A 26,274-nucleotide genomic window follows, 5' to 3' on the forward strand; every position below is an offset into this window, starting at 1 on the left:
TTTTTTTTTTTTTTTTTTTTTTTTGGTTACTGAAAAAAATAGAACAGTCCACTGTCCAGCAGAGGCTGCTTCAACTCTATTGCTCCCGGGGCTCATTCCGCATGGACCTGTGTCTCAGAATGCTGCAAGGACAGCTCTGTGGGCAGGAAGGCGCCCTGCCCCAGAGCTGTAGCGTATGTCCTGTTCTGTGGGTGGGGAAAGCTGGGGGGCACATACGTGCCCATCGCCGCTGCTCCGAAGCCTCCTCGCTGGTGCTGGGGCGGGGAGTGGTAGCCCTCCAGGTTATCGTACTGGGGCCCGACAGTCCCACTGCCCTGGCGCCTGCCGTGTGTTTGGTACTGGTACAGCACGCCGGGGTCCCTCTCCACGTTCTGGGTATGGTGGAGCTTCAGGCTGTGACTCCTCTCTGGCTTAGGGGGTGGGACTGCTGCCTGCGCGAGGTGTTCCCCCTCCTTGCAGCAGTCTCTGGAGTGTTTCTCTGGGGCTGCAATCTGCCTAGCCCGAGGCCTCTCCAGCTCCTTGGGGAGCCTCACCTCTTTGTGGTTCAGTCTTAGAGACTCCTGCCCTGATGGAATATATTTCCCTCCAGAGTTATGGTAGCTGACTGGCTCAGAAGTGTCCGGAATCCCTTTGGGCCCATAATCTAACTGGCCGGCTCCCTGTAGGTAAGGTGGCCCGTTTTTTGATTCACACAATTGCCTATGGCTTGCTTCCTGATGTGCCCTGTGCTCAGGGAGACTACAACCCATGTCATGCAGCTTCCGGTTCCTGAGGCTACTTTGCTTCTGAGGGAGGGTCGGCTTCTCTGACTGCCCACTGCCGTGTCCTCCATGGTGGTGGGCTCTGTCGAACTCTGGCTCCAGATGCTTCCTATAGAGGCGGTCATCTCCCTCGGGACTAAGGGCCTTGGCTGGGTGCCGCCCCTCCTTTCCTTCTGCCACCGAGAGAAGTCCAGTTTTCCCAGGATCTGATTTACTCCGCAGGTGGATGACATAGATCCCACCCAAGTCATCTTGCACCACGGGGGTCATGTTGTCATACTGGGACATAACAGGCCCTTTCACCTTCTGCCGCGCACGGCTCTCCCTCCGGATGGACTGCAGGCGGTATTTTTCCATGTCCTCAAAATCCCATGAGGTGTAAGTGTGCTTTACCTCGGCGACTGGAGGCATGTTGACTACACTGTGGTCATTCGCAGAGAACGAGCCAGTCACATTGGCCCGGGGACGTGAAGGCAAAGCAGCGTAGCCGTACACGTTCTTTCCTTGCAGCCTAGGATTGTAGAAAGCCAAGTCGCGGTTGGGCAGGCGGTGAAGGGGCCTCAACTGCACTGTGCTGTAGGCATCCACGTCACACAGGGCCCCGTCTGGGCTGTAATAGGAACCAGAGCTGGAATAGGGGCTGTAGCGGTAGTGCACCCGGCCATTCTCAAAGTAAGGCTGGAGCTGAGTCACGTGATAATCTGAGCGGGCCTGGGAGGACTGATATGGCTTATACTGGTACAGGGGTCTTGGGCAGTAGGCTGGTTCATCATCTGGGGGCACCTCTGTCCTCGAAATGGGGACAGAGCGAATCATGGACGACGGAGGGGTGTGGAGAGACTGCACCCTGCGGATGGTGGGGTACAGGGGCATTTCTTCGGAGTAACAGCTGCCCCTAACGGAGGAGCTCAGAGAGGACACGTATTCGGCCGGGCCGCATGGCTTCGGGTGGTGTCCAGACACGTTTCTTCCCGGGGCCACGTACGTGTTGTAGCGAGGACCCATGGAGGCTGGCGGCTCTGATCTGGAGCCGTACGCTTGCTGCTGCGCCACTTTGCCGTGATGAGGGGGGACGCTCTGGGGGCGGTGCTGGCAGCTTGGAGTCATACTGAAATGCAAACAGTTTTCTGGACCAAAGGGATCAGTGGTGACGTCAGGCCTAGCAAAGGTGGAATAGGCAGTTTTCTGAGAGGCATGCTTGGCTTGTGGGACAGGGACTGGGAAAGGCAAAACGTCCTCCACGGAGGCTGAGGAAGTCGTGACAAAGGTGTGGTGCCCGGAGCTGCTGGACGTGTCTGGGCAGCTGGAGTGGATGGCAGCGGCGATTTTACTCTCCATGGTCCTGGTGGGGGGCCCCGGGGTAGGGAAGCCACAGGAGGAGTGCACGGGGACGGGCTCGCCGCGCAGGTGCAGTGGGGGGGCCCTGGCACCTTCCCGCACCTTTTCGGGAAGGCTGGGCTGGGGGGCGGGCGCAGAGGCGGGACACTGCGCGGCGGCCCCACCGTCGCCGGCCAGGACAGGCGTGGGGTCACCCAGGGCTCTGGGTTCAGGCGGCCTCTCTGGAGCCAGAACTACTCCTTGAACCTATTGAAAGATGATAACAGTGTGAGTTTGTCTTTTCCGCTCCCCTCTATGGAATCAAACGCTATTAAACTCACAAGTTGAGGCCACTGGGGCAGCAGCTTGGAAGATGATAACAGTGTGAGTTTGTCTTTTCCGCTCCCCTCTATGGAATCAAACGCTATTAAACTCACAAGTTGAGGCCACTGGGGCAGCAGCTTGGAAGATGATAACAGTGTGAGTTTGTCTTTTCCGCTCCCCTCTATGGAATCAAACGCTATTAAACTCACAAGTTGAGGCCACTGGGGCAGCAGCTTGGAATTTCCCAAGCTGTGCAGATACACTGCACAGGACAGAGACCGACCTGTCCCCACTGCCACGGAAAGAAGGCCTGTGTGGCCATCTGGTGTAGCAGCCATCCCATCTTTGGAGAGCTGTTCTCATTTATGATAGGTTTTTAACGTGAGATGAGGTGGCCCATGACACTGTCTTACTGTGCAGACCGAACAGAAGTTTAGCCAAATAACCACCAGGCTTAAAGACATACACCCTGTCTATGCAGCTCAGTCTCAACACCAAGAACATTCTGTTAAACAAGAAGCATTGGTTCTATCTGGAGAGGTTTTTAAAGTGACTCACGGCTGCCCAGTGGACAGTTTTTAGCCCCCAGTCCAGGGAAGGACAGAAAGGGACTTGTCTAGGTGGCATCCAACAGTCCCTGTCTCTCCCTCCCTCCTTGTGCTCCAGCCGGTCTGCGGCATTAGAAGCCAAACGTGGTCCTCACTGCAGGGCTGCAAACACTCTCCCCTTGAGAAGCAGCCACTAGAAGGAGCACCCCACACAGAAGACTAGGTATGAAGTCCTTTTAGTTCAAGGTGGCCACAAAAACCCTTATCATTCTGCGTGTAACATTCTCTCATCAAAACAGGTGCTTAACTATAGAACAATCTGCTGGTTAATGTTGAGAAAATAACAAGTCCTAAGACACTGTCATCTCTGATATTGCTAAAAAGTCTGTAAGGCAGAAAGTCTTTCAAATGTCCTGAGAATACAGCGCTTTGGTAGTGCAGATGTGAGTAACTGGCAGAGGTGGTTGGACGACTTGCCCAGAGCCACAATGAATCAGTGATGGAGCCGGGAAAACCCTGCAACCCTGACACCTAAGGCCCAGCTTGACTCGTTTGTTCACAATCTCTTCGTATCTCCGTGAAAAAACTACCTACATGCTTAGGAACTAAAGGGAGCAGGTATCGTTAAACTAGAGCCATCGAGTAACCACTCCTTTTTCAGAGGAAAACCAGCATCACAATAAAGGCAGATCCCAACCTCAACTGGGAAATGTTTCATGGAAACCTGCCACAGGACTTAAAGGCAGATGTCAGATCTCACTTAAGGTAACAACACACCCTGCTGGAGAGTGACATACCTTCGGAAAAATACACATTTCATCTCACTGACTTCCCCCCTTCTTACCTTGTGGGCGTTGTTTAGTCCTATACTGGCTGCGGCTTGTACCTGCCCCAGGACTGGGAGCTGCTCTGAGGGTCTCTGGGAAGGAGGCGGGGGGAGGGGACGATTAGTTCTGTGACCGCGCTGGAGGGTGGCAGCGGTGAACCCTGCTGCGCTGGGCTGTTCGACCACATCCCAGTTGGCTTCTCTGGCGCTCAAGTCAGCTGCTGCTGGAGCAGTGGTCATGTAAGCCACGGGGACTGTGCTGGTATTCTCTTCAGGGGACCCAGAAGGAGGGTAGATTTTGTCCCTAGGCAAATTAGAAGGTGCGGGAGCTGTGTCTGCAAGTTCTGAAGGGTGAAGGGGCTTATCCACACTTGCACCAAGATAAGAAGGAGGCTGGTCTCCACTGTAGAAACGAAGCTGATCCTGGCCCACAAAGGAGACAGTCGGCATACTGGTCTTCACAGACTGGTCTTCAGGGAAACTTATGTGATCATCAGACTCAGAATCTATTAAGGGAACTGAAGTGACTCTGGCTTTTTCTGGGTCCCCAGATAAACAGATTCGAGGCGGCTGATTGCCTGGTATGTCTGCTGGGTGCCGTTGCTCCCCAGATTCAGTGGCGCTGGAATGGGTATAAACCCCAGTAGCTGCCATATCCGGTGCTGGCTGGTCACAGTTTCCGGAGGCCTTGGTCTGGAGGTGGAACTGCTCAGCTGGCCTATCGGTTTGGAAATAGGCTTTATCTAAGGTAGCACTAGAGTAGGCAGTAGGCAGTTTCTCTTCAGTCGCAGCCACTGCTGTGTCTCCATAATGGGTACAAGCAGCCTGGGAAGCGCCCGGTCTCTTCAATGACTGGGTCGAGGCTTGCTGTGCAGACTCAGCTAAGGCCAGCGCCAACAGGCGGGCAGCATTTTTCGGAGGCGGTGGTGGTGGGATAAGAGAGACTGAACTTACAGGAACGGAATCCTGAGGGGGGTCATGGGTATCTGCTCCTGGTGGGAAATTGGGAAAAAAAATGAAAGTGAAAAGGTAGCTTGTGTTATCCTATACGGAAAGCCAAACACTCCCCATTTCATCACTAAAAAAATGGGTGCCTTCCATATTTCAAAATGGCAATCCACGATCTTCTATCCCACATGCAAATGCTGTAGAAAACACATCTGGTTCAGAAGGAAAACTAAAACAAAAGAGTGTTTAAGATTGCAATCTCCTCTTGGATTGCTACAGAGATGGGGGTGAAGCAGGTCCCTCACCTGGCTCAGAAAAGATTGCTTAAAAAACAAGCTTCAAGCGCTTGCAGATTGTCATTAAGAATAGTTTTTATATTTGACGGTGTAGGCTGGCTGGTTAACTTGTAAGGCTATAATTTAGGTATTTTATCAGAAGAGAAAACAGAATCAAGAGCTACGAAGTTGTGCAAAAATTATCCAGGAATTCTGACTGTCCAAGGGGACTTTATGAAGGTTTGAAGCAGGACCACTGGCCCTTTGGGGGATTTTCTGTTTGATTGATTTTAATTTAGGGCTTTGAACCATCAGCACCACCTAGAAAAACATTCTGTTTGATTAAAGGCTAGCTGTGGAGTAAATTTCTCTTAAAAGGCACAGTTGGCACACGGGATTGAAGATCCCTCTTAGCTTAAAGAAAGAATGGAGGAAAACAAATGGTACCTGTCTGAGTCTGTCCAGAAGGTACAGCCTTACTCTGACTGCTTGAGGCAGGCTCCTCCTTCCCTGGCGGGTCTGCGTCTGCAGCAGCCACCTGGTCCAGGGGCTGGACTTCAGACTCACACCCTTCCTGGGCCTCTCTCTCGTTTGCTTTTATCTTTACTACCTGGGTGGGGGATCTATTTATGACATCACTTTCTTCGCCACTTTTGTTCCAAGCTGGAGAAGGTGCGTTCTGGGCTGCTGTGTTTGCGACGGTACCGATGACTTCCGACACCCGAGCGGGAAGGGTCACTGAAATTGGCTCAGATATGTTCAGAGAGGGGGATTTGCTTAATTTCCGTCCAATCTTTGGAGAGAAAGCATAGACGACCTTTTCAGTGAACGAGGCTGGCTTAGATGATTTCTCTTCAGTTGGGCTCAAGTCCAGGGTAAAGAATGGACTCAGTTTCTCCTGAAGAGGTGAGACAGGTTCAGAACTTGCAGTGCTTCCTGGAGTCTGAGACTGGCTACCACCTGCTTCTGTGTCCTTTCTGTTGGTACCCTGTTTATCCTTGGAGTATCCCAATGAGTCTAAAAAGGAAGCCCCGCTCTCCAGACATTCTGATTCGGCCTTAGGAGGACTGCACTGAAATGACATCGGATCAAAATCCAGGCTGGCTACCCCGATGTCTGGTGGGCTCAGATCAACATCCTCAGCTGAATGAGGAGACACGAGAGCCGGAATGTGCAGCAGCCCTACTTCCTCCTCACTTCCATTGTTGTGAGGCAGATTATCGTAGGAATTACAGCGGTTCCCCAGCATCTCTCCATTAAAAGAGGCACTCAGGGCATCACTGCTAGATCTGGGTCTTCTGGGTCGGAACAGCTTGGAATCACCTGGTAAAAATGGATACAATATCACAGTATGAATGTCATGGGATACACAGTGCCGTGAGAAATCATCTACTCCGTACAGCAGAAACATACCATATAGAGTAAGAAAACATAATTGTCTCTTGGGGCACACAGATGGAACTCCCAAAGCAAATGCTAAGTAACAAACACATCCGATACAATCAGAGGAAGAATGCATTTGATGGTTTCAATAGGAAAAAGGACTCAAAACTCTTAGATTCTATTACTAGCCCAACACTGACTCTTGTGACTTTGCCCAAGTTTTTCATTTCTTTTTGTCTGATTTTATCACTGACCTCACACATGATTTGTGAGGTAGAACTAACCACTTTAAATGGTACTTTGGATATACAATAGCAAAAAGGGTTTTCTGTTTGTTTTTCTGAGGAAAAATCCTCATACCCAAATTACTACAAAATTGAACTTCTCAAAAAAAAGAGTGTTTACATATATTTAGTAAAGGATTCCTTTCAAATACTTAAAAATAATTTTTTTTTTCTTTAACAAGAACAGGCTTTAAGTTTCTCAAGGAGAGGCCTTAAGAGTGGTAGAGTATTACCTGATTTTATGATACTGCTAAACGTCTAACTGGTAGAAGAAGTCCTCTGTCTCGTTATTCTATTACAATGACTAGAACTGCCATAGTGAAAATGTACTATAAGGAGGCACTGTCTTAACACAAACACATCCGCTAGCGTGCTGACCACTTATAAAACTAATCCCTACTCAAATATTATTTGCTGCTTAATACAAGCACCTACCCAGCCCACTGCATTGTTTTTGTGAACCATTCTCTTGACTTCAGTGAAATGGAAAATCTTGGAAAACCAGTAAGATGTCAGACACCCAACTGGAGTGAAATGCGAGGATTTGTTGAATCACAAGCAGAGCCATTGGTCAATGAGGACCTGGCAGTTAGAAGTTATAAATGAGGATGAGAAGGTTGACCAGAAGGAAGATACCCCAGGAAACTTCAAAAGAGCACAATTTCAATATCAATGGATTAAGAAAAGTCCGTGGGATACACCAATGCAGCTCTTGATTATTTTTGCAACAAGTGCCTTTTTTTTTTATCATACTGCTGCACAAGCCAAACACGACGTGGAGGATGTCCTATTTGCTAAACTACATGGTTTTGTCAAAAAAGTTCTACCTCCCTCCAAGTCAACATGGAAGTAATCTTTGTTCATTCTAAAAATTAGTACAGAGTTGCAACTATAACCCGATTTATCCTAAACGGAAGCTAAAAAGTTATTTTCAAAAGTTTTAAGTTTTGTTCTTCAAGTTGCAATCAAATCTTTTTGTACTATTTACCATAAAATTTTGGTCCCCATTTTAAGCAGATTCACTTTAAGTTGCCTTCTCCTGGTACTAATCATCCTCAGATAATGAGGGCTACCTCTAACCAAAGTGATGTATGAGATTTAACCTCAGGTTAAATTTGCAAGACAAAAGACTACTGGTCTAAACATCAAAACTGCTTAATTTTACACTTTGTAACAAACATTGTGCTCTCATTGTGAAATTTAAAGAAATACTATTAACACCATTTCCCACTGGGCCTTAATAAATATAAATGGTTAACTTAAAACACTCACCTATTTTTATGTAAATTGAATAGCAATCATGTCAAAAGTGAAGAAATTAAAGACTTACCATATTAAAACATCAATGGACAACGCTAAATATCAACAGATTCTAGTATTTTTAGGAAATCATAGTCTATAGCCTATTTATTAAGCATGTACTTATAAAATATACTTAATTGTGTGTCCTTTTATGAAATATATTCTAGAATAAAACAACTGATGCTTTAGTCTTACCTTCGGCTGCGTGGAGAGAAGAGAGAGACTCCTCACTCTTAGCTGAGCGCAAGGTCCCTTCTGCCCTGCCACCTGAAGAGTCGAAACCAAACAGTGTCAGGCTTTATTCACCGTTACATATGTACTGAAAGGGAACAGTGCTTTCTGTGCATATATTTAACTTCCAAGAGTAATTATATTTTTGCAACCATATTCAGTTTTGCATTGTATTTTATAATGTGTTGTACCGTTCTCAAGTGGTTTCCTATGTGAAAAATCTTTTCTAAAGGATTATGAACTTGAGAATAGAGATGAGTTTTAAAACTTGCTTTTATATTTCCTAAAGATCAGTATGTCTTGAGATGATCTCATACTGTTGCAGTGAAAATAGAAATGAGACTTTTCTGATAAACAAGAAAAATAAGCAACAATGAACAGGCTGGGGAAACAGCATAAACAGCCCTGAAAGAGTTAAGCGATCCTGGTTATTCTTTAGCTGTTACTACTAACAAATACTTGTAGCTAGACGTGTCCTTCACAAAGCGAATTTACTCTCTGATTCCATATGAACTGTACCCTGCACCTGGCATTTACTCTCTGCTGCGTTCTCTTGTAGCAAATCACCCCTTGTAGCTGTTTACATTTCAGAAAGAAGGTCGCAGGCTGATAAGCCAGAGACCAACGGACCCAATTAACAGGCTGCCTGACGCCAGCAGTGACTGGTTTAAAATACTGGAAGAAGAAGAAGAATGCAAGACCTTCACCACTTTGATCCTATCACTTATCCTTGGGAGTTCCACCTATAAGAACCCCTGTAATTCCCCAGGACAGGGGGGCACAGCTCTTGAGGCACTAGCCTGCTGTGTCTTCCCTTCTGCCTGGCAGAAAAATAAAGTCATCTCTCTCTTCCTCCAAAATCTCTGTCTCCATATTTCTGTTCGGCATCGGTGCACAGGGAAGCCGATATTTCAGCAACAAAGCTGGATTTAGGGTGAGCCCTAAATCCAATGACTGGTATCCTTTTAAGAAGAAAAGATGCAGAGAGACAGAGCAAAAGCCACGTGAAGATGGAGGCAGGACTGGAGTGGAAGCACCGCAAGCCAAGGAATACCAGGTGTCCCCAGAAGCTGGAAGAGGCCAGGAAGGATTCTTTGGATCCTTCAGAGGGAACATGGCCCTGCTGACACCCTGATTTCAGTTTTTAGCCTCCAGAACTGTGAGGAAACAAATTCCTGTTGTTTTTATCCACTCAATATGTGGCAATTTGTTAGGGCAGCCCTAGGAAATTAACACAGGTCATTTAATTAATTACACATGTTGAATCTTCTTTGTTAAACATCCTCATCCTCTTTCAGCCTCTTGGCAGTGCTCAAGGCTGCTGACACTTCCTTGTAAGCCCTTCCTCCCTGACTTCCGCTGCTGGCGCCCAGCTCTTGTTCCCTGCCTAGGCACCGTTTGTTCTCACTCTCCTTTCATGACAGCTCTGCCTTCTCCACCCTCTAAACACTGCTTTTCTCCAGGACTCGCTTCCCAACTCAACTCGCCTCCCAACTCAACAGGCCCCAACTCGCTTCCCTCACTCAACGGGCTCTCCTTTGGCCATAGAATACATCCCTAGGGTTTTCACCCTTGGTTTGCTGATGACTTTCAAATCTGCATTTCTAGTTAGATTAAACCCCTTTATTGAATGCCAGATCTATACTATTAATCACCTCTTGGGCAGGTCCAACTCACTATGTCCAAAATTAACACATTATTTTTCTTCCCCAACCTACTGTTCCCTACAGGCATAATGGCACTACCAACTCCCTTACCATTTAATCAAAACCTGAAAATTATCTTTCTCGTTTTTCACCACCATTTGGTCACCCACCCCGTAGATTCAGCTTCCTGAACACTTCTCCGATCTATTTCCCACTCCCATGGCCACTGCTTATTCCAGACACTCATCGTTTCTTGCCTGCACAATTTGAAGTGTCTCCTGATTTACTGTCCAGTCTCCAGGTCTTGTCTTCTTCCCATATATTCCCTATGCTGTTGCCAAAGTCATCTTTCTTAAACCCAAACCCGATCATGTTATATACTGAAGGTGTAACAGGGAAGAGACAAACCGGGACTACATGTTGGATCTGTTTCTTTCACTTTAACCTTTGCTCTCCGCTGCTTTGGTTCACTAAAAGGATACTGTCTATACGTAATGGCCTGCCTCGGGGAACCCTGCTCCTCTGCCTGAAGGTTAAACCAAAGTGCCTTTGTTCAGGGAAACATCCGGACCCTGTCCACCTGGGGATGGCTGCAAGAAAGAAGGAATTAACACGTCCCCTCCCCGAGGCTGGCCATTCCAGGTGATATATGCAAAACTTACGGCCTTTTTACTTTACTTCCTCATCTCCTCCCCCTCTCTGTGCTATACATAAAAGAAGCTGGCATCCAAACCCCCGATGAGATGGTTATTTTGAGACTTTAGTCTGCCATCTTCTCGGTCTGCGGCCGTATTCCTTGCCTCAATACCTCGTCTCTGATTTACTGGCCCGCTGTCGTGCAGCAAGCAGAGCGGGCTTGGACTCCGTAACAAAGCCATTCAATGACCCCCCGCCACAAGGAATGCAGGACAAAACCAAAACTCCAGCAAGCTTCCCGGGCCCCTAAGAACTGGAACCTCTTTGTGTACCATCCCACCAGCCACGTTCGTCATGGCTCCCTGTTCCACACACCAGCACACACTCTGCTCCCACTTCCTGAAATACCTTTCTCAGTCCCTTGTTGATCAGGTGAATCCCTACTTATCCTTCAGAACCCAAGTCAAGGTTCTCTTTCCTCTCCCCACATGAACTGACAATTCTTGCCATAAATACCTCACATAAGCCTCTATTTCAATAGCTATGATTCTGGATGAAATTTATTTTCTTACACATATGATGTCCCACATAAGACATGGAAGGCAGGGGTGGTGTCTTAATTTTCTTTCTATCTGCAGAAGCTGCTATCAAAATATCTAGCACTTGCTTAGTACATGATTGCAAACTGAATGAATGATGAATTAAATGAACTGAATGTTGTATTTCTAACATTACCCAAGAAGTAAGCACTACTTTCCTTCCTAGATTCAGAACCTGTTAACATCAGTAGATTTAAATGATTTTTAAAAGGGCAGTACTTTCAACAACACAGTAATAGATTTATCTATCCAATAAGATACTCTCATCAATGAATATCTGGTAAAAAGATACCTTCTTTGGTTATAAGACTTATAAACTCTTAGAGGCATGTCGAAATATGATTTTGTCATTTTTAAAATCTATAAATATGTAGACTAGTAAGTTTAAATACCACAGCAGTTATTTTTTATTACCAACAATATACAAACTACATCACAAATATATTGTGAATTTTTAAACACATTTACACTACATATTATCTATATAGTTTCCAAAGGAATTGGGAACTTCTACACACTTATATATAATATGTATTTGGGGATAAAACACTGGTAAAAGAAGACAATTCACGTGTAACAACACAACTAGGACGTATCCTGTTGAAGCCTGTTATAACAATGTGGTGAGTTTGTGTCTGAGTTAGAGAAGAGCCGCATGACAGGCTGGGAAGCGTGGCCCTGCAGGCAAACTGCTCCCACAGCGCAGAGAGAAGGGAAGGTGTGACGCACTGACCTTTCAGAGCCATGGCTTTCATCTCTGAAGGCTCACTCTCATTACGCTGCAACTTTCGTTTAGAAACAGATGATGATTTCCCCAGGTTGAAAAAGGAACGCCAGCTGCCCACAGGAGACTTTTTCATTTTATTTTGAGGCCTCCTCCTATGAGAGAAAATAATCTGTATAAAGATACCCAAGGGGCTACCTTTACTTATGGACAATGAATAAATGATGGAAAGAAGCAAGCAGCCTGGAGAGGCCCAGCTGACACAGTAAACCTCCACCTTCCACAGAGCTCACTCTACTCAGTGCGGCTGAGCTGTGCAGCTAAATGAAGCAGGAAATGAAAATTAAATCCATGAATTTTAATAGCAGTCACTAGTTTCACAAAGATAACTTCTATACAGATTTTCATATTTGGATCTAACCTCACAATCCATGAAATAAGTGAGAATAAGACATATTTGGGAATAGAAAATATTAAAACTCCAAAAATAAAATAGAGTTGAAGAAAATGATTTTAGCTGTGAGGAAAGAGAATTAAGCCAAAAAAGAAAAGTATTAAGAAAAATAACTAACATATATTGAATGCCAGGCACTATGCTAACTGTATATGTAGTATCTCATTTAAGTTATATAAAACCATATGAGGTATTATTATTCTCATTTTACAACTGAGGAAATTATGACCCTAAGGAGTTGAAGTGACTTCCTTAATGTTGTAAAATTAGTAAATAATGCAGTCAGAGTTGGAACCCAGGTCTATCTGTATCCCAACATCGACACTCTTGATTACTATTCTATAAAGAGGTTTTTGAGAAAATTACAGAGGTATCATGTAAATTCAAGAAACTGAAGATAAACTTAGAATGACAAAGATGTTCTAACTTACTATTGTCAAGGGAAATGAAAGGAATTTAGAGAAGTATACTAACATGCGGAAATAAGTTCTCAACTTTCATTAGTACTATCCAAATCCATGGAGTTGAAGTTCTCACATTCCTATGTAATAGCCAAAGCAGTAACCCGAGGTCAAAATTAACTCACATACATTAGTCTTCCCACAGTAACTTAGTAAAGAAGATATAAAAACCATGTTATTACCATTTCTTTAGAGAAACAGAGAATAGGAGCTGGAAAGGACACTGAGTGAACAGTAGCGGTTCTCAAACTTTGTCACACATCAGAACCACCTGGAAGGTCTGATAAAAGACTGACTGCGGGACCCCAGCCCAGAGTTCTGGTGCAGTGGGTCTGGGGTTGGGGCTGGCCAAGAATGATCCGCCAGTTGGGAGATGCGCTGTGAGGAGCACTGGTCTACTGTGAACTCAGTGGGAACCCATGTCACGCCATCATCCATTCACTGTTTTTTGAATAAACTGTCGCAGTGTTTATTTCTAAACAAATTTCTCAACAACATATTTCAGAGAGAAAATGACACCCTACATAGAGGAAATGTATCATTTCCCTAACAATATTCCCTGTACAGCAGACTTTCCTCTCCTTTCCAACAATGACATGATGTTGTAATGCTTTTCGAGAATCCTTCACATCAGCCCCTATGAGGAACATCCGGAGTCGAAGGAACAGGTTTTTCTGGGACTGGCACAGAATCAATATAGTAATACTAAAATGCAAAAGTAAAAGAAAAGAAAATTACAAATAGCCATGAAATGCACATTTTTGAGGAGGACTAAATGAATTTTACCTTTCAGGTGGGAACTCAATTATGGTGTGAAATTTTCCCTGAAGTGCAGCAGGTCCTTCTCCTACTTCGATATATTTGTTTTCAGTCACAATTGGAGAATTGACCTGAGCCTGTGTTCGTGCCTGGGCCTCCTCCAGTGTCAGCAGTTTAGTGGATGGAGATGAAACCAGCAGGGACTTGGGTCTTGATAGAGAAGCTTTGGAAAGAAAAAAAAGCAATGAAGAGAGTCAAACTTCATGACACGGTGGGGGGGGGGGGGGAGATATAAATATCTGTGGGTGTATATAACAATCTGCTTATCTGTCCATCCATCTATCTCCCTTTCTGTGTTGTTTTACATTTTCTTCATTAAGTTTTTTAAATGGTAAAAGTAATATAGCCTTATACTAAGTGAGGAATAGAAGATTACATACCAGGTTATTAACAGTGATAAATATAAAATTCCTTAAGTAATTTAACTATTTTCTTTTCTTAAAAGATTCTAGGCAAGGCCTAGTATCATTCATGTATTTTTAGTTTTGGAAGGAATTTTACTTCTGCTGCTCTATATTACACCTTTATATACATCAATAATAGGTGACATGATACATTTTTTATGGGCCCTGAACTTAGATCGTGATAGGTCTAATACTTAGTAATCACTAAAAACATACAAACTAACTGTTATATTGTGCATTTTGGGGAACAGATATAAATTAGCTGCTTTCTACTAAGACAGATTTATTAAATTGAGATAAGAAATGCAGTTTCCCAATCTGGTAGAGGTTTTAATACATGTTCCTGGTAGTGAACAACATCTGTTAGAGCCATACCTGCCCCTTCCTGAATGACCGCGCTGATCTTCCCACTGAAAAGGACGTCAACATGATTGAGGATGAACTCAACAACGACAGACTGAATTCTCACTTCCATGAAAGCTGCTGTCCCACTGAAGCAGGCCGATTCTATCTGTTTTGATCTGTGGGGTAAACAACATTACCATCACAGGGTCCCCAAAACAGCAGTCTTAAAGAGCATTACTTTTCGCTTTATGTGTAAATCACAGACAAACCAGAGGAAGAAAGCATACTTTTACAGTGCCTTGGCTAAACCCCGATTGCCTGTTTTAGGAAGATGCTCATAAAAACAACATATTAGTTTTACTTTTAAAAATTATCCTTGGACTTCCTTGGTGGCACAGTGGTTAAGAATCCGCCTGGCAATGTAGGGGACACGGGTTCAAGCCCTGGTCCAGGAAGATTCCACATGCCGCGGAGCAACAAAGCCCACGTGCCACAACTACTGAGCCCACACGCCTAGAGCCCATGCTCCACAACAAGAGAAGCCACCGCAATGAGAAGCCTGCGCACTGCAACCAAGAGTAGCCCCCCGCTGGCCGCAACTAGAGAAAGCTCACGCGCAGCAACAAAGACCCAACGCAGCCAAAAATAAATAAATAGATTAATTAATTAATTAAAAAAAATTATCCTTAAGGAACACTGATGAATTACTTTTATTTAAAGTCACTCTGCTTCTGCTTCAGGTCATAAGTCAAATGCAACTTACCTTAGCAGGTTTGGAGCCCAAACAATTGCTAGGTTTTTTGCATGCATATTTGTGATGGAACAATAGTCAGCTAGAAGAGACAAGTGTCTCATTAGGAACTCCAGCGTTCTGGAAAATGAAATACAACATATTAACAAAAAGAAACACCAGGTATCAGTATACAGCATAAAAGCTCTACTAATTAACTTGTAAGTTTTCAGTGGCAAAATGGAAAAAGAAACCATAAAAACCCCAGCAAATTTTTTTGCTGCCTATTACGTTCGAATATTATTACTACTACAGAGCTGTCAGAATATTACGGACTCTACATTTTATATATGATAATTACATCTACAGAATACTAAGACAAAAAGTCTAAGGCAGATGCAGTAAGAAATGAAAGCTTCTGAGAGAAACGGCTCAGAAAACGAAACAGCCTTAGTTTTAAAGAAATCTTTAGGAATATTTGCTCCTGCCTGTTAGAAATTTAGTTTCAGGGACACCAGTGAAGTGAATCCTCCACAAAATTTAGTTTCTAGACAAATACTATCAAGAAGTTATGCTATTCTACTTGCAGCAGACATGCTAACAGGAAGGAATTTAAACTTTTCTTCTGTAAAAGAAAACATTTCACAAGTCTAAAAAGAGTTGAAAGAAAAATTCCAGTAGGTACCCAAGAGGGAAAATATTTGAACAAATAACATGCTCTTGGGATAGAAAGCCTACTTCAAATCCTAATATCCTGGTTTATCTTATACATTCTAAGTGTGATTTATTTAAATAATTTTTTATATAGAGAGAGATTAAACAGTAGGGCAGAGTATTTTGGGAAATAAAGCATGATCAGCTTAAATGTAAGTCAAGTCAGATAAACACAGAGGTATTAAAGACAACGAACAGGAGACAGAAGTTTAAGACTATTATTTGAAATTAAATTGTGGTCAACATATAAGGCTTCAAGATTCAGACGAGCCTGACATGAATTTGAGAAAAGGAAGATAACAGCTCAAGGCACTGTTCAAGAAGCCTCTACAGGGGATCTCACCAGATTCTCACAACAGACCCCACAAGCACAGTGTTACCATCCCCCATTTTATGGGTGAGAGAGCCAATGTTGGCCCAGGTTACAGAGACAAGCGGTGCTGGAATCAAATCCAGGTCAGCTTGGCTCCAAAGTCTGTGCTCATCAATAGCATTGAGTATCTACTCTAGCTGGCAAAAAAAAAGGGGTAATTTTTGATCCCTCTTCTGTACAAGTTAAATAAGGAAAGACACACAGACAGAAGTGAGGCTGGTCTGGAGACAATGTAGAGACAGGAAGCTTGAGAAATGTATTTAGAACACAATGTAAAATTTTATTATTTGGAGTCGGAGGAGTAGAAGAAAGAAGGTAAAGATTAAAGCACTTCAGAAATGTATTTTAAAAGAAATGCAAATTAAAACAAAAGACACCATTTTATTCACACACCTAATTGTAAAGATTTACATCTAAGTGTAAATCTTTACATCTAATTGTAAAGATTTTTTAAAACCTAAGGGGGAATTTTAGTCAGAGTGCCATGAAGTGAGCATTTCGTATTTAGCAGAGTATAAACTGCATATACCTTATGGAATACAAGTTGAAAACTGCTTTAGGTTGGGAAGAAACTTTTAAGATCTTTTGATTTCCAAGAATTCCCAGATTTTTATCCAAAAAAATAACCCTGATTCCCCAAAAGATTCAGGTAAATGGATGGTCCTCATAGCAGTGTTCAAAACTGGAGAAAAACTCCCACCATACAAACAGATTAAATAGGCAAATTAGGGGAAAGGTTTATATAACATACGGCTCATTCACATGAACGAACACTATTAAGAATCACGTTTTTCAAGAACAATTAAGGAATTAGAAAATGTGAACGTTAAAATCTTAGAAAGTCTGAATCAAAAGAGATATATGAAGTACAAGATACACAACTTACATAGAAGAAACTAGAATATAAAAACACATTACAGAGGAGATAGATGCCAAGGAGGAAATATGTATACAGTGAGTAATATGTATGAAGCAGGTGGGCATCATGGTAGGTAAATAATGCACATCAGGAGAAAAGAGGATAATATTAGGATATACGTATTCCATATACACAGACATATATCAGCAATCTATAAAATATATAGTGTACAAAATACGTAAAATGCATATGCAATGAACCGCACATTTACTACGTGCAAGGTTTCTATTCTGAGAATACCGTGATAAGACAGGATTCGTGACCTCAGGGAGCTTAAACTTTAGAGGGGTTATATCTAGAATAGGCAATACAGTAAATATAAAAAACATATAGAAGGATATTTGTACAATATATAATATATAACAGGAAAGGTACATAATGTTCAAGAGGGAAGATTAAATAGACAGCAAGGGAGCTATACATGTAATTTCCTGGGGAAATACCTATGTATTATTAAGAAATATCTATATAATAAAGAAGAATATATACTTTGGTAGAAAAATATAAATAATAGTAGAGTAGATAAGCATAATATAGTAAAGAAGTTATATGTATCAATATAGTAGGAAATATATATGTATGTGTGTGAGCATATTTTTATGTATATATATTCACACACACATTTGTTTCTGTGTACGTGTTTGCAGAGATAAAATACACAACCAAGTAAAAACATAAAGATACACAGCAGACAATAACAATGATAATAATAATGGTTATTAACTCATATAAATAGTAATTATTTAACAGGCCTTGTTCTGAGTGCTTTCCTTTTAATATTCGTAACAATCCTATGAGAAAAGTACTATTATCTCTCTCTTACAAACAAGGAAACTGAGCCCAGAGAGGCAAAGGAACTTGCCCAAGGTCACAAGGTCAGACAGCTAACACAGGCCATTGGCTCCAGAAGCCCTACACTATAATTTCTATATAATAGAATAATAATAATATATAGAAATTATAGGTGATATAAATGTACTACACTGCAGGGAATAAATATATAAGGAATATAAATAAAACGAATTGTACTTCACTATATGAGAAATATATATATAATATACACATATATGTATACATATGATATATACATACATACTTTTTCTCTCTATATATACACACATATATACTCTCTCTCTGTATGATATATGATAGGGTTTCTTCCTACTCTTCTTAATGATGTTCTCTTAATTCACCCACAAGATTAACCAATAACACTCTCACTTCCCTCTGTAAAACGTACTGATGATTAACGTCCAAGGCACAATAAGTTTCTTTGGCTAACATACTGAACACTTCGACTAATATCATTTGAATTATAAGCTTACCTAAAGCCAATGTTAAGTATTTCTATGACTGTTTATGCAAGGTTATTTTAATTCATAGTTAAGTTAAATGCCATCAACATTTATAAAACAAAATTTTAGAAAGATTTCTATGAAACCTCAGTGGGATGCTCTGCAAAGTCTTGATAAAGATGAGCCGCCAAATGAGGAAGAAACAAGTACCGTGATGAGCAGAGAACAATTTAAAACCAAACCAAACCTGTAATTATCAATAATATTCTCACAGAGGGAAGAGATATATCCATGAAATAAGAATAGAAGAGGATGCTATAAAGGAGAAATATTCAGACAAACAAGAATGAGGGAGGAAGGGAAGGTGGGCAGTTAGTTCTCAGAAGTAATTTTTTTTTTTAATCATGAGATGGACTGGAGGAAACCCATATGTGGAAACTGACAAAGAGAAGGTGAGAAACTAAAAGAGTTAGTTCAAGAGTTAAAACAATTCCAGAAAGAGAATAAAGAAGAACAGGGATGAGGTTTACATTGCAATGAGAACCATCAAGGAAATAATATAAGAAAACGTCTCAGAAGTTTCCAAAAAAGCCCAGTGAGTGCCCAGAGCAAAGAATGAAAAAGAACCCAATCCAAGATGAGTCACTAAGGAAATGGACCACTAGGTATGTTCTAAATTTAAAAACATCCAGAAAGGATATACACAATACAAAATAGATCATATAAAAAAGTAGCACTCTCGCGTCAGACTTTGCTGCAGCGTTTTTGCTTAGATGCCAATAGTGTAATACCATCAAAATTATGGGAAAATACTATTTACAGACTAAAATTCTATAGCCAACTATCAGTCAAATATTGAGGAGAATAAGAGCATTTTCATATCAAAGTCTCAAAACATTTACCTCCCATACACCTTTTCTCACAGAGCTACTGAAGATGTACACTAGGAAAGCAGGGAGTAAAACATGGAAGGTGACAGCCAGAGATCCAGAAAAGAAGGGATCTAACTCGTGAAGAAAGTTATGGAGGGAATTCCCAGGAGGAAGGTGAAGGGCTGGAGCTGCATGGAGATCCAGGGAGCAATCAACCCGGACAGAGCAGTGCGACGGAAGGCACCAGGAGGGGTGTTTTCATGGGGAAAAACTTCTTTTAAAAGGTTGCTTGTTATGTTTAAATACAACTAAGAGAACATCCACAGTTCTGTGAGAGAGACAGGGGACAGACTAGCAATAAACAGATACTCAGCAAACCAAAAACAGGCCATCACTCCAAGAAAACACACAGTTATCCCAAAAGGGAAATAAAATCCTAGTATACTATTAGATGCAGCTGTGAATAACAAGTAGTTACAACAACGTAGAAAATAAACTCTGGCTGCACACCAAATGCTGATACAACCAGACTAGGAAGAGGAGAGAAGGGGCCGTGTGTTTGTGTGCTATTGGGGATGGGGAGTTACAGCTACACCCTCATTTACCACAAAATGAAGGCGAATAATTATACCTAAAAATGAAAAATCAGGAAATAAAAACATAAGCATGCTATTTAGAAACAGGGGAGTAAACTCTAGAAGTAAGAGTTGAGAATAGTAACTTCTGGGTAAGAGAAATTAGAACAGGGAGAGGAGACTGCCACTTATTATTTATTTATTTATTTAATTTATTTTTGGCTGCATTGGGTCTTCATTGCTGTGCATGGGCTTTCGCTAGTTGCGGCGAGCGGGAGCTACTCTTTGTCGCAGCGCGCGGGCTCCTCGTTGCAGTGGCTTCTCTTGTTGTGGAGCACGGGCTCTACCGTGTGCAGGCTTCAGTAGTTGTGGCATGAGGGCTCAGTAGTTGTGGCTTGCGGGCTCTAGAGCGCAGGCTCAGTAGTTGTGGTGCACGGGCTTAGCTGCTCCGTGGCATGTGGGATCTTCCTGGACCAGGGCTCGAACCCGTGTCCCCTGCATTGGCAGGTGGATTCTTAACCACTGCGCCATCAGGAAAGCCCCAGGACTGCTGGTTTTTCGCTGCCAGCTTTGCATAAGCGTTTGACTTTTTAAAACTATGTACATAAGTTATATTGACCATTTTAATTTAGAGAGAAAAGATATTCACGTAGTACCTCATGTAAAACTATAAAGAAGCCTTGGCTTAAATCTAATCATCTGTCTTTCTACGCTTTATACTAAAAGAAATATTAAAGGCCAGACTCATTCACACATTTGGTCTCATTACATTAAAAGGCTCCTCTTCAGAAGGCACTGTTAGTATTGTCAGTATTTTCACATACATGGAGATTGATGCTTGGAGAGGCCACACAGCTAGTAAGTGATGAAGCTGGAAATTCAAACTTGGGTCTATCTACGAAAGCCAACATTCTCAACCTATTGCGCTAGGTTTCTTTTTCTGGTAAGTTAAAGAAAGTCCTGGTCCCCCTTAAAAATATTTTTTAGTAACTGTGTTGATCAGATTTGTCTTCTCAACCTTCTTTTTCAGGGCTAAACACCTAAATTTCTTAAGCTTGCTTCACAGAAGTTCTTTTGAGGTTTTTTTTCACTCTTCAGTGGGTCCTTAAGACCTCCTCAAAGTTCTCACATTCCTCCTAAGACAGGCCACAGTAACAGGACAAGCCAATGCTGAGTTACCTCCTGACTCGACTGCCAGGCATTTACAGCTATAGAGTTGACTAAAAAAGGTGTTGATTTTTAATGTTGATTGAAAACTTTCATGTTCATTTAGTGCCAATTTAAAATATATATATATATGAACAATGTCATCTTGAAAAGATCACCACTAAATTACTTAATTTGTGAATTAAAAAAAAATCTACTGAATTTAATTTCTTGTCAATAACTGAAATTTAAAAATTTTATCTTTTTGCTTCTTTGTACACTATAATCAATCCATAATTTATGCCATTTTCTTTCTCTCACTAAACGGCAGTCATCCTCCATTTTATTCTGTCTTCTCAGACATAGCAAAAGTATTTCTGAGAGTCGAAGCTAACATACAAATTAAATTGGGTTTTAAAAAGCAGCAGCAAAAGAGAGGGTTCAAAATGGTGGTGCAGGAAGATCCCGAGCTTACCTCCTCGCACGGACACACCAAAGCTATAACTAGATACCCATAGGATGACTCTCTCCACAAAAGGCCTAAAGGCTGACAGAGCAGCTCTTCTACAGAAAGGACAAAAAAGCGGGGTGGGAAAGCCCCACTGGGATGGAGAGGAGGGGAAAGATGCAGTCGTGCCAGTTACCCCCACCCATGGCAGGTGGCCCACAAGTGGGAGGGATATGACAAACGTGGAGCTCCCTCCTCCCTGAGCTCTGACCCCATCTCTGCCAGATCTGGAAGGTGTGAGCAACCCCCTGAATGCCTTGCGTTTCTGAGCCCCAGAGCACTGAAATAATTGGACAGACAGATGTTGTCAGGCTATCACCCCCAGGGCACTGCAGAGACAACAGACCCCCCTCCCCCAATATCTCAGCAGCCACTCCTTCAAAACTGGAGGAGACAGCTGTTTCAACTAATACGTAGAAACAAACACAGAGGGTCAGGCAAAACGAAGGGAAAAAGGATTATATTCCAAATAAAAGAGTAAGACAAAACCTCAGAAAAAGATGCTAATGGAACAGAGATAAAGAGTTCAAAGTAATGGTCATAAAGATGTTCATTAAACTAGAGAAAAGAATGGATGAACACAGAGATCTTCAACAAAGAGAAAAATACAAGGAAGTTCCAAACAGAAGTTACAGAGCTGAAAAATAAAATAATCTAACTAAAAAATATACTAGAGGGATTCAAGAGCAGGCTGGATGAAGCAGAAGGATGGATTAGCGAGCTAGAAGACAAAGCAATGGAAATCACCCATATAAAATAGCAAAAAGAAAAAAGGAATTTAAAAAAGTGAAGATTCCTTAAGGGTCATCTTCTGGGTAAACAAGTAAACAGGCACCCAGCACTGCGTCAATATTTTGGATTTAAGCAAAGCAATTCACGAAGTATTCACACCTGTGCTCATACACCCATGACCTTCAGCAATTTCTCAGTGTCTCAAAAAACAAACGAACAAACAGACCCAGTCAACCATCCATTTGTTCATTCATTCATACAACATTTGTTAAGTGCCTACTGGATGCCAAGCACTGTGCCAGACCCTGAGAATACAAAGACAAATAAATACAAATGTATGGAAAAACAGAAGTTTAAATAGTTAGAACTCCAAGTAAATTTAAACAGAAGCCCCAGAACCCACTTTTACACAACCGACTTCTACTTTTGGCTGGTATTTTACATGTGGTTTACCTGTAGTGTGGAGGGGGGAGCTGCTGGATGACATCATGAATTTTTATCAGCCTTTCTTCATCTGTTGCTGCTGAAACAGCATCCTAGAACAGCCACAATGCAAAATAAACTATTAGGCTTTGTTGGTAAAAATGAAAGCTCTTCATTTACAGTTCAGTTTCACTTTGAGATTAATTGACTTTACTCTTTGATGCTGAACTACGAGGAAAAACAACGCAGTATTCAAGGAAGTAAACTTTGTTTCCACACTATATGGACACTGAAATCTATTAAAAGATAATATTTTTAAAACTTTATGATAACCAGTATCGAGGGTTATAAGATTAGTGGCTCAAAGTCAGAAACCGAAAGAGTGAAAACGTGAAAACAGTGAAGACGGTGGACCAGCTAGCAGTACAGTGTTTTTATTTTCGTTAAAGGACCCCTCTTCCTCATACAACTATCTCATAAGACCAAACCAATCTTCACACATTTTGAACAAAACCACAGGAAAACTCCAAACAGAACTTGACCTAAAAGTGACTTGTACTCACAGAAAACTTCTCATACAGCTGGTAGGTGAGCAAAGGGTTTGGGAGCTCTCGGAAATACAGCTTACACAGGGATCCCACGGAATGGATGTCTTGAACGTAGGGTTCTTTTGTCAGGTCGGGAACATGTTCAGAGTCAAATTCATGGCTAAAAAGATAGATGAGAGACAACAAAACTATTTTTTTGAAAGAAAAGCAAATATGACTTTAAAACAGAAAGGAAAGGTCCAAAGTATTAACCTCTACCTCAGTGAGTTAATATTTTCTTCAAATGACTATATTTCATAGAAGTTATATTTGGACTTCAGTAGTAATCAAATGTCTGATCATGAAACAAGTGTTTTTCTAAATGGAAATTAAGGGAATAGCTATAATATTAAAATGGACAGAAATCTCTGAAATGTGTGTGAAAGAGCAGCTCTTACCACAGAGATCTGAAAACAGGACTTCTAATTCCTAATGGTTTAAATACCCAATGTTTTGGCAATTCTGAAAACTAGAGTTGAACGGCAGCTGGTCCATGTATGACTATGTGCAGAAATTCCTCAGGTACAAGAAGTACAGTTCAGGAATGCTTTATGGATGAGGGATAAGGAAGCCAGAAACAATATAAAGCAATTCCCAGCCAACACCAAATTTTAAAAGAAAGCAAAATGTGCAGCATTAAAGTGAGTGAAATAAAAAATTGTGCTCAGAACACTAAGGCAGATGAAGCTCACTCTGAGGAGGTTAACTAATATTAATCTACAGACAGGAGACCACTTATGAACCTAGAGGACTAATGTATGTGGACAATCTGAATATGAGATCTGCTGCGTCCAATCAAAGAATCAATTTGAGGAGGCGGAGTCAAGATGGCGGTGTGGGAAGACACAGAGTTAGCATCTCCCCACAACTAGGGCACCTGCCGGCTGCTGGTGGGGGGCTCCGACCCCAAGGAGACAGGAGGAACCCCCAAGTGAACGAGTAGGACGCAGGGGGACTGAGGCGGGAGGAGGGTGGCCCTGAGGGTGGCCGAAAGGCAGGCAGGGAGGGAGCCTCCCAGACCGGAAGAGCAAGAGAGGAGAGGAGCGCAACTGCCTCACCCACTAATGGCCCCGCCCCCACAGCCCCCAGGGCCTTTTCCAGCCCTCTGGGTCCTAAACATAGGCCCCGCCCACCACCCAAACCTTGCCCTTCCTTAGGCCCTGTCCTCCACAGCCAAGGCCTTTTCTCCCGTTTAAACACTTTTTTTTCCTTTTCCCTCCTCCTCTTTTTTCACTATTGTGGTACTGAGGTGTCTTCTGGATGTTGATTCATCTATATTTTTTTTATATCCTTTCTAACATATCTGTTAGTTTCCTAATTTTATTTTTTACTTTGTTATTTTTTTTTTTTTGCCACCCCACATGTCTTGTGGGATCTTGGTTCATGAGCCGGGGGTTGGGCCAAAGCTCCTGTGGTGGGAGCTCTGAGTCTGAACCACTGGACTAACACAGAACCTCAGACCCCAGGGAATATTCATCGGAGTGAGGTTTCATGGAGTTCCTCACCTCAGCACCAAGACCCAGCTCTACCCAACAGCCTACAAACTCCCATGTTGGAAGCCTCAGGCCAAACAACCAGTAAGGCAGAAATACAAGCCCACTCATAAAAAAATTTTTTTAAAAAAATGAGAAAGCAAAAAAATACATCACAGATGAACGAGCAAGGTAAAAACCTACAAGACCAAATAAATGAAGAGGAAATGGGCAATCCACCTGAAAAAGAATTCAGAATAATGATAATAAAGATGATCCAGAATCTTGGAAATAGAATGGAGGCACAGATTGAGAAAATACAAGAAACGTTTAACAAAGATCTAGAAGAACTAAAGAACAAACAAACAGATGGACAGCACAATAACAAATGAAAAATACACTAGAAGGAATCAATAACAGAGTAACTGAGGCAGAAGAACGAATAAGTGAGCTGGAAGACAAAACAGTGGAAATAACTGCCAAGGAGCAGAATAAAGAAAAAAGAATGAAAAGAACTGAAGACAATCTCAGAGACCTCTGGGACAACACTAAATGCACCAACATTTGAATTATAGGGGTCCCAGAAGAAAAAGAGAAAAACAAAGGGTCTGAGAAAATATTTGAAGAGATTATAGTTGAAAACTTCCCTAACATGGGAAAGGAAAGAGTCACCCAAGTCCAGGAAGCACAGAGAGTCCCATACAGGATAAACCCTAGGAAAAACACACCAAGACATATCTTAATCAAACTAACAAAAATTAAATTCAAAGAAAAAATATTAAAAGCAGCAAAGGAAAAACAAAAAATAACATACGAAGGAACCCCCATAAGGTTATCAGCTGATTTTTCAGCAGAAACCCTGCAAGCCAGAAGGGAGTGGCAGGATATACTTAAAGTGATGAAAGAGAAAAACCTACAACCAAGATTACTCTACCCAGCAAGGATCTCATTCAGATTCGATGGAGGAGTCAAAAGCTTTTCAAACGAGCAAAAGCTAAGAGAATTCACACCACCAAACCAGCTTTACAACAAATGCTCAAGGAACTTCTCTAGGCGGGAAACACAAGAGAAGAAAAAGACCCACAAAACAAACCCAAAAACAATTAAGAAAATGGTAACAGGAACATACCTATTGAAAATAACCTTGAATGTAAATAGGTTAAATGCCCCAACCCAAAGACACAGACTGGCTGAATGGATACAAAAACAAGACTCATACATATGCTGTCTACAAGAGACCCACTTCAGACCTAGGGACACATACAGACTTGAGATAGAGGGGATAGAAAAAGATATTCCATGCAAATGGAAATCAAAAGAAAGCTGGAGTAGCAATTCTCATCTCAGACAAAATAGACTTTAAAATAAAGAATGTTACAAGATATAAGGAAGGACAATACATAATGATCAAAGGATCAATCCAAGAAGAAGATATAACAATTATAAATGTTTATGCACCCAACATAGGAGCACCTCAATACATAAGGCAAATGCTAACAACCATGAAAGGAGAAAACGACAGTAACACAATAATAGTAGGGGACTTTAACACACCACTTACACCAATAGACAGATCATCCAAACAGAAAATAAATAAGGAAACACAAGCTTTAAATGACACACTAGATCAGAGAGATTTAA

At 42.0% G+C, this 26,274-nt stretch overlaps 1 protein-coding gene across 4 annotated transcripts in view; it reads right to left on the reverse strand.

Moving 5' to 3' along the window:
- Positions 1–26,274, reverse strand: part of ARHGAP32 (Rho GTPase activating protein 32) — a 147,799-nt gene continuing 121,525 nt past the window's right edge. For all 4 annotated transcript variants that reach the window (XM_024740784.1, XM_024740786.1, XM_024740785.1 and 1 more), the window contains 10 exons: positions 23,138–23,282; positions 22,605–22,687; positions 15,051–15,158; positions 14,318–14,463; positions 13,506–13,701; positions 11,814–11,959; positions 8,164–8,235; positions 5,447–6,322; positions 3,795–4,768; positions 1–2,345 (listed from right to left, as the gene is read on the reverse strand). In XM_024740784.1, coding sequence (XP_024596552.1) covers positions 93–2,345; positions 3,795–4,768; positions 5,447–6,322; positions 8,164–8,235; positions 11,814–11,959; positions 13,506–13,701; positions 14,318–14,463; positions 15,051–15,158; positions 22,605–22,687; positions 23,138–23,282 — 4,999 coding nt within the window. In that variant the 3' untranslated portion in view covers positions 1–92. The remainder of the gene's footprint in view (positions 2,346–3,794; positions 4,769–5,446; positions 6,323–8,163; positions 8,236–11,813; positions 11,960–13,505; positions 13,702–14,317; positions 14,464–15,050; positions 15,159–22,604; positions 22,688–23,137; positions 23,283–26,274) is intronic.

Source organism: Neophocaena asiaeorientalis, unplaced genomic scaffold (genome assembly GCF_003031525.2).
Source record: "Neophocaena asiaeorientalis asiaeorientalis breed wild unplaced genomic scaffold, Neophocaena_asiaeorientalis_V1.1 scaffold308, whole genome shotgun sequence".
NCBI classification, from domain to species: Eukaryota; Metazoa; Chordata; class Mammalia; order Artiodactyla; family Phocoenidae; genus Neophocaena; species Neophocaena asiaeorientalis.